We start from the raw sequence: 8,311 nt of genomic DNA on the forward strand, positions 1-8,311 counted from the left end.
TTGGAAGTTCATAACTATTTTTTATGTAAGTGAAAGATACAGAAATATTTTTTATTATAATTTTATGTACGTAATTTGCAATTATATATAAAGTCACTATAAAGGACTACTATGTTGATTATTATTCTAAATGTATTATGTGTTTTTGATGAGCCATAGGCTTTAGGTAAAAAAAAATAATCTGCATATGTCTCTATTATAAATAAATATTATACTTATTCTTATTCTTAAGTTTTATTATTGAATTAAATTGAGCCGCCACATTATTTAAAATTAATTATTCAATCAAAGAGTTTGAGCAAAGGATTTATAATCTATAAACATAGCAATTGTAATAAAATCATTAGTTTGGAAAACCCACTCAAGACTATAATGTAAAGCTATCAACGAATTGTTTTAATGGACCTACTTTCTTCTAATAATTCTTGTTGTTGTCTCGCATCGATATCCGCTTGATCTTCGATTATATCAGTTGCAGGCGCACTAGTACTTTCCTCGTTTACTTCTCCGTCGAAAATATCTATTTCATAATCGTTACACGGTGCTGGTAGAGAACTCAGTACCGTGCGCAACGAGTTCTTTGCCTGCGTCTGTATGAGTGGAGTTTCTGAGCCGTCTAGATTTTCATCTGGATTTATATTAAGTTTATCGCGAACAGGTGTTGCCGCTAAAACTCCATTTTGCGTTCGTGCTGATGCTCCGCCTGGCGTGTTGAACGAATTCATAGGTGTTCCATCGCTGCGTTGAGATCTAAATGGAGTAGCCAAAATCGTATTCGGCGTTGCAATCACATTGGTAGGAGGCACAACGCCAGTAAAATCAGGATTATTCAGTGGAGTGTTCAATCCACCTAAAAAAAAATATTTATGTGCATATCAAATAGAGTGTAATTTAATAAATGTGTTAAATTGTAAAGTTTACAATTATATTTTAACCTTTTAATGGTGTATCCACGTGCGTAAGAGCCATAACATTTTGAGCTTCTTGCAATATTCTATCTGTAACAGCTGGAGTACGAGGTGTTGCTGATGCATTTGTAGGCAAAGAATAATCAGCCAATAAACTGTCGGAGAGTGTAATACCGCTCTCAGTAGCAACTTCTCGTGCAACCTATAACAATATATTAATACTATGCCACATGAATTTTTTTATCGATTCCTTGACACACTAATATTTTATACCTAAATCTCACAAAATAAGTTGGTATATGACCTAAAATTTAATGATTTTCAAAATATTTATGGATTTGGTCAATGTAAAAAATATAAGTGGCGTTGAGGTAATAAATATAATTCCTGCGCCACGTGCATAAATGTAAATATATGCATATTTGTACATACATATTTGCTATCGTTTTTATAATTTTAAATAATTTTTTCGTATTAAAATAAATTTTCCGATAAAACATTTTTTTAATAAAAATTTCTAGATTAATAATCTTCTTCAAAATTCACAATATATAAAAATAATAGTGTTTTCGATTTATATATATAAATGACAGTAAATAGGAAATATGTGTTAAAATTGATATATGCGACATCTTAAACTCACATCCAATTATAAATACATATGACAGTATTAAGCGATTAAATAATGCAGAAATAAAAAATAAACCTATAATTTCCAGTATAAAAAAGTTAATTAAAGGACATACTTCCGAAGCTCTACCAAGCTTCACGACTTGTTGTAATTCTTGATCAGAGATCTGTGGTTCTGGTAAGACTAATTTACTCCTTTTTTTTATAGGCTCTTCATTGTTGAGCATACCCATAGGTATATCATTTTCTTTGCGCTGTTTCAATTTCTGTTTATCTTTCCTGCGCTCCATCTCCTCCTTTTCTTGTCGGAGTTCACCATCTAGGTGTTGTTGTCTCATTCTGGAAAAATCGATCGCCAAAGGGTCAACATGCTCATTGGAGGTATCATAGAAACCTGATGCAGGTCGTTTCTCAAACGGTATCTCTGTGTTATAATTGACACCGCGTTTACGTTTGTTCTTTTGAGACACAGTAATACCAGCAGCTCTTAATTCTCTACGCTTCTGTAAAGCTGCGAGTCGGCGTGCCTCTTCCAATTGTTTTTCACGTGCTTTACGTTTAGCCTTCTTGCCCTGAGTATTTGCTAGCCTAGCACGTGCCTCGGATAACATCTCCAATTCTGTGAACAAATACAATCATTAAAAATTTACAGTTGCTTTGTTATAGACTATAATCGGTTCTAATGTAAAATATGTGATAAATGTGTTAATAACAGTTAGCTTTCTATTTTCACGTAAATGATACTAAGTTTAAAGTTATGTATTTTATATTCGGATAATGTCATTACTTGCTTACTTTGATAACAAAATTATCGCATAACAATACAGGTTTTAAAATCTCACTTTTAATGTGAGTTAACAAGACTCAATAAAGCTCATCTTGAGTTTGTGTAGATTTTTGTAGGTAAAAACTCAGTTGAATCTCACTTTGGTTTTAGAATGAAAAAGAATGTGCATTCAACTAAATTATGACATAAATTATATCATAAATTAGATATATCTGAATTTTAATATAAATGAAAAACAACTAATATCGTTACCTACCTCATTAAATCTTAATTAAATCTTATTATAAAACCTTATTAATAAACCTTAACCTACCATCTTCATCCATATCTTTAGGATCTGGTCTCGCTGGTTTGGTTTCAGGATTAGGATCAATTTCACCAGGTTTAAGTTTACGAGGATCGTCTACAGCATCATCTCCTTCTTCCTTCTTTTGTGCTTGATCACTGAAATAATTCATTCAATAGTAGTGCAAGAATATATTGATTAGAACAAATCATTTAATGTCCGTTTCTACCAATATAGATCATGAGATAAGAACTTTAATCTTGATTCAACTTACTCTTCATTTTTTTCTAATTCTTAGAACTAGAAAGATGAAGAGTTTGTTGAACTGAGATTAAAATTAAATCAACATTGGTAGGAAGGAATAGGCCTAACTTAAATAAAGCCTGATGTTACTTACAGTAAATATTCATATCTTTCTAAACATTGGGCAGCTGTTCGACCAATGATTGGCGCAATTGTACGCCACTGTGTAGGCATCAATTTTGCAAGATGGAGAAGCTTTTCGTCTTCTTCCCGACTCCATTCAGTCTTCTTTATGCTAGGATCCAGCCATTCAAACCAACGGGCTTTGCACTGTTTGGCTGATTTTCTATGTAATAAAGATGCTATACGACTCCATTGGTTTTTTCCATATTTCATTACAGCCGCTTTCAAAATCTCATCCTAAAAACAATGAATTTTTTTCATTTAACAAAATTATACAACATGCATATACATAAATCTTTAGGTTAGAAAATATCATATATAATTTACCTCTGTATTCCGCCAGACACCACCCTTTATCATAATTCGCGGCATTTTTTACTTCTATTTGTAACGTTTTATGAAAGAAAAGTATATTTTTAATGTTAAAAAATGTGAAAAGCTTTCCTTCTCGGTTTTATTTTGGCATTCGTCTAGATTAAGGCGATTCCTGGCGATGCCGATCCTGCCAATGTTGCGGCTTCACAGATTAACGAAAGTGAGCAAGTGTAATCAAGTGATGTCGAAAAACCTCACATACACTCGTATGTACCTCACACTCCGCACTGTTCTATAAACAAACCGAAACAAATTGTAACAGACACGTACGATCAGTGTACTTTAATTCTGGAAAAATAATTTCAAATCTATAAAGGAGGAAGAAAGATTGTTATACAAAAATTATTGCGTTTAGTCGGTAATACCGGAAACCTGAGAGAGGACATGACGGCCAAAACCTGTAACCGCAAAATGCTGCCGCGCACTACCGCCCTCTGAAGAAGCGAATGTTAACTACACAACAATATCCACTTTTTTGCGGTGGACCTCCTAATGAAAATAGATAGTTGAAATCACTAAAATAAATAAAATCTATTAAATTAATAAATATTTCAACAATTTCAGCGATTTATTTCCATCCAGGAACACTGCAAAAAGGTGGATATTGTTGGGTAGTTTACATCTACTTCTTCAGAGGGAGGTAGTGCGCGACATTTTGCGGTTACAGGTTTTGGCCATCATGTCCTCTCTCAAGTTTTTCTCAGCATATATCTAACGGCGATAAAATTGATAACACGATTTACAAAATCTACGATTAAAAAAAAAAAAAAAAAAAAAAAAATAAATATGTCCATTTATATACAATTATATAAAATTATATATAATTTTATTTAATTATATGAAAATATTTTTTCCCGGGATTAGTGATAAGAAAAAAATTAATAAAATTTTGTAATTATTAAGCATAAATGATTATAGAAATAAATATTTAAACACTCGTGATGATATCTTTTGCTGAAATACTAATTTGGAAAGTTATTAAAATACATACAATAATGTTATACATATATTTATCTTCTTATGTGAATAATTACAATTGATAACTACAAAGCTATATATATACGATAAGTGTATTCGGATATAGGTGCGGTTTTTTGCACATGTACAATAGATTTATTAGCGAACTATATTAATATAGTAAATATAGATATTAGCTACGTTTAGAAGAAAAAGCAGATTTGCAACTGTTGTAAAATTCTTCAAGACAATTCGTTCTTGCCATTGTTTTTTCATGGATTTAAATATATAAATAAATTATATTGAAAAATCTTATAAGAATTTTACAGCAATTGCAAAGCTGTTTTCTTTGCTGAACGTAGCTATTATGGTATTTTTTTTAACTTTAGCAAAATATTATTTTAATTCGTCGTTATATTGATGTCAAATGACAACAAATAACATTAACTTGTTACTTGAAGATTCTTTCTTTTTCTTTTTTTTACTTTTAATACAACACACTATGAAAAAAATCATAAAGTACGTTATTATAATCAAATTACTTTTATACATTTTTAGATTATGTGGCAAATACAATTTAACTAGAAGCCCTCCACCACCCCCGTCGATTATAATCGACGGTCTTCTTTTTTTTACTTCAGTAAGTTTACGTTATTTGTCGTAACTTTGATATCAAAACAATATTGAAGACATCACTCTAACGTTAAATAACGACAAATAACGTCAGTTTGCTACTTCAGTTCTTCCATTTTGTTTTTTTCTTTAACTTTTAAACTAACACATACTATACAAAAAAGTTATAAAATATATTACACTCGAATTACGCATATACGTTTTTCATATAATTTGGAAAAAACGAGTTAAATTTATAGAGACCCTCCACCACATCCCCTGCCATCCGATCGACAGTCCTCTTTCTTTTACAATACCATAAAATGGAATATTTTTTGCCCAAAATCAGAATAAATTTAGCCCAAATTTTGACACTACAGCACGCAAAATCTAAACATGACATCTTAAAAACGTCTTATAAAGAATTGATCAAACTATTGTTTTAAAGAAATTTTAAGAGTCTTACGTATCGATGTCATTATATTGTCGTTGCGTAGTTTTTTCATACATTGTACATATATGAAATCTGCTCAATGACAATATATAACGACAATTTATAGTTACTGTCATTAATTATAAGAATTACAAAATAGGGACTAAAGTTACCTCATTTTATGGTATATTTCTTTACATTTATTTTTTATTTTTTACTTACATTAATTTTTATACAATTTACTTTACATTATACATAACAATACATATTACAAAAAAATTACATTATAAAACTGCAAATAATTATATTATATAATATACAATATGTATATTATATAATACGCGCAAAATTTCTTTTTAACATGAAATTACAGAGAAAACATTCGGTATGCGTATAATAACACAAAATTCTCGCGATGCAAAATATGTAATTGGCTATCCGTCCAATCGACAAATAATTATTACTAGTATTTATTAATAATTATCAAATATATCTGCAAAATTTGTTTTACTTTTTTTTTAATTTATACGAGCAATTGTAAGCAACCAACAAGATTGTTAATAAATTTATTATATATATCTCTTTCAAAAAAAAAGAATGTCAATTATTATCTGTATATATGTAATTTATACATTTTACAAAATACAAAAGAAATGTGCAACATGCAAAAAGTACGCGAAACTTCAATACAAGACAATGTGACGAATGAAACGATCTAATCAATTCCAATACATATAATTTTTAATTCTGTAACGCGTCTTCTATAATTATTTCTTTATATAATAATAAAAATGTTGTTTAACAACTATTAAATGTATTGCAATATCGTATCTATGATTCAAATAATATAACAAAATGAACCAGATGATTTAATCGCACATACATAAATTCTATTTTTCGCTTTACTTTCAACAAAGAGATAACTTTATGAGTCTCTAAAAAATCGCGAAGAAATACTGCGTTATCACTGCGTTAAATAGAAAATAACTAATCCAATAATGAGACCAAATTTTTCAGAGTAAATTGGATAGTCCGATAGAAAGAATAATCTCCACGGAGAGCGAGCTGTGTTCTGCTTCTCGTTAAGCTTCACGTCATCAACGCGAAAGAAAGTTAAATGATTTATTGAACACTAAGAACTCCGTTGCAGGAGGAAACCAATCCCAAACTGTTCTTACAATAGGGCCCATCTTGGCAACAAATTAACAATTGTTACCCGTTTCCAAATTTTTACAAATAATGCAAATATTATGCAATTATCGAATATTTTAACGATAAATTAATCGATAAATTAATTACAATTTTATAGTACACAATATCAAGATTTGCACGTAAAAATATATTCTTTATATTATTACGAAATACAGTATCTTAACAAAATAAAAAACATGGATAGAATAATATTTATCGAAGAAGAGTTACAAATGATTATATTTTAAAGTAATAAAATACATACGTCATTATAATTTATTATATATGTGAGTACATAAATTCTCAGGTACCAACTGTTCAAAACGAATCGAACCGATAACAATAAGATTCAAATTTTATTCATTTTTTTATCTTATTTTGATTTTATAATGAAATATTAATATAAAATTTATATCAATCTTCTTTTTTCTGCAGCAGTTACTCAAATGTAGTCAAGTAATTAAATAGGATTATCTAAATAATTAATGTAATATTTAGATAATTAGAGTTCAAAATCTTATTGATATTGGGGTACCCAATCGATTCGTCTTGAATTTTTAAGTACGCACATTTTTAATTACGTCCATTATATTATTTCAATAAATTATTTAAATAAACATGAATCTTTTTGATAAAATTTGATCAGATAAATAAAAGCTAAAAATTTCTTGCATAATATACAGACTGCGTATGTATTTTAATATACATATTAATCTAAAAAAATTTTTTATTAATTAATGTTTTAGAATAAAGGGATGTCCAGTACCTGAAAAGAAACTAAAGATTAAAATAAAAAAATATATTCATTTGTAACCACATTTTTTCTTAAAGAAGTTGCAAAACCGATTAGTTAATAAAACTTATAATTTTAGTATGTTTTTTTATATTTAATGTAACTTATTTATAAATAATTGCTATCCATGTTAAATCTTATTATTGTCAAAGCAATATTAATGTTAATTAATGAAAGAATATTTAATGAGATGAATAAATCCCCCTTGTCACAGAACATACTAATTTAATTGATTTCATGATTAGACTTCAAAAAATTATATTGCCGTAGTCGTTAACTTATTACCAAAATTACTGGTTTCAGAGAATATAAAAAAAAACCTTCAATTAATTAATCGTTTAATTTCAGCCCTGCAACGGCCGAGAATCCCCAGATTTAAGCACCGAAATAAGCTCAGATAAATGCTACGCAAACATAACTTTTCACGTTAAAAATCATTACTTTTCATCGATACGAATTACAACATTTCTACCTACTACTTGATGCTAGGAACAACCACGATTGAGCCCCAATTATCGTACTTACGAACATGAAAATAATGCAGTATTTGCATTAATTTTTAATGATTTAACATATTTAATACGAAACATAATTTAAGAATTCAGTTAATAAATATTTAATATTATATACTTCACGAATACGTTTCATCTTAAAAGCGAGATAAAATAAGGCATTTTGCAAATTCTATAACAAGCTATAATATAAAATTTGGAATTTCGCAAAATATATTAAATTTACTTGTGACATCGTGATGTCTAAGACATGAATGTTAATTTCGTGAACAAAAATTGTATACACAACATATCGTCATTGTCTTCAATTAATTATTATAATACATGCCACATAAACTATAATTTTTAATACAAAATTTTAAATAAAGTATTTCCCGAATTTTTATTAACAATCTTTTGGT

General features: G+C 28.7%; 1 protein-coding gene across 1 annotated transcript in view; it reads right to left on the reverse strand.

The window, feature by feature from the left end:
- Positions 1–3,409, reverse strand: part of LOC108757268 (cell division cycle 5-like protein) — a 5,216-nt gene extending 1,807 nt beyond the window's left edge. Inside the window, exons 1-6 of the mRNA XM_018501733.1 lie at positions 3,365–3,409; positions 3,009–3,274; positions 2,639–2,769; positions 1,655–2,157; positions 936–1,110; positions 410–850 (exon numbers count right to left, since the gene is read on the reverse strand). Of these exons, the coding sequence (XP_018357235.1) occupies positions 410–850; positions 936–1,110; positions 1,655–2,157; positions 2,639–2,769; positions 3,009–3,274; positions 3,365–3,409 (1,561 nt within the window). The remainder of the gene's footprint in view (positions 1–409; positions 851–935; positions 1,111–1,654; positions 2,158–2,638; positions 2,770–3,008; positions 3,275–3,364) is intronic.
- Between the last annotated feature and the right edge of the window lie 4,902 nt (positions 3,410–8,311).

This window comes from Trachymyrmex septentrionalis, unplaced genomic scaffold (assembly GCF_001594115.1).
Source record: "Trachymyrmex septentrionalis isolate Tsep2-gDNA-1 unplaced genomic scaffold, Tsep1.0 scaffold136, whole genome shotgun sequence".
In the NCBI taxonomy this organism is placed as follows: domain Eukaryota; kingdom Metazoa; phylum Arthropoda; class Insecta; order Hymenoptera; family Formicidae; genus Trachymyrmex; species Trachymyrmex septentrionalis.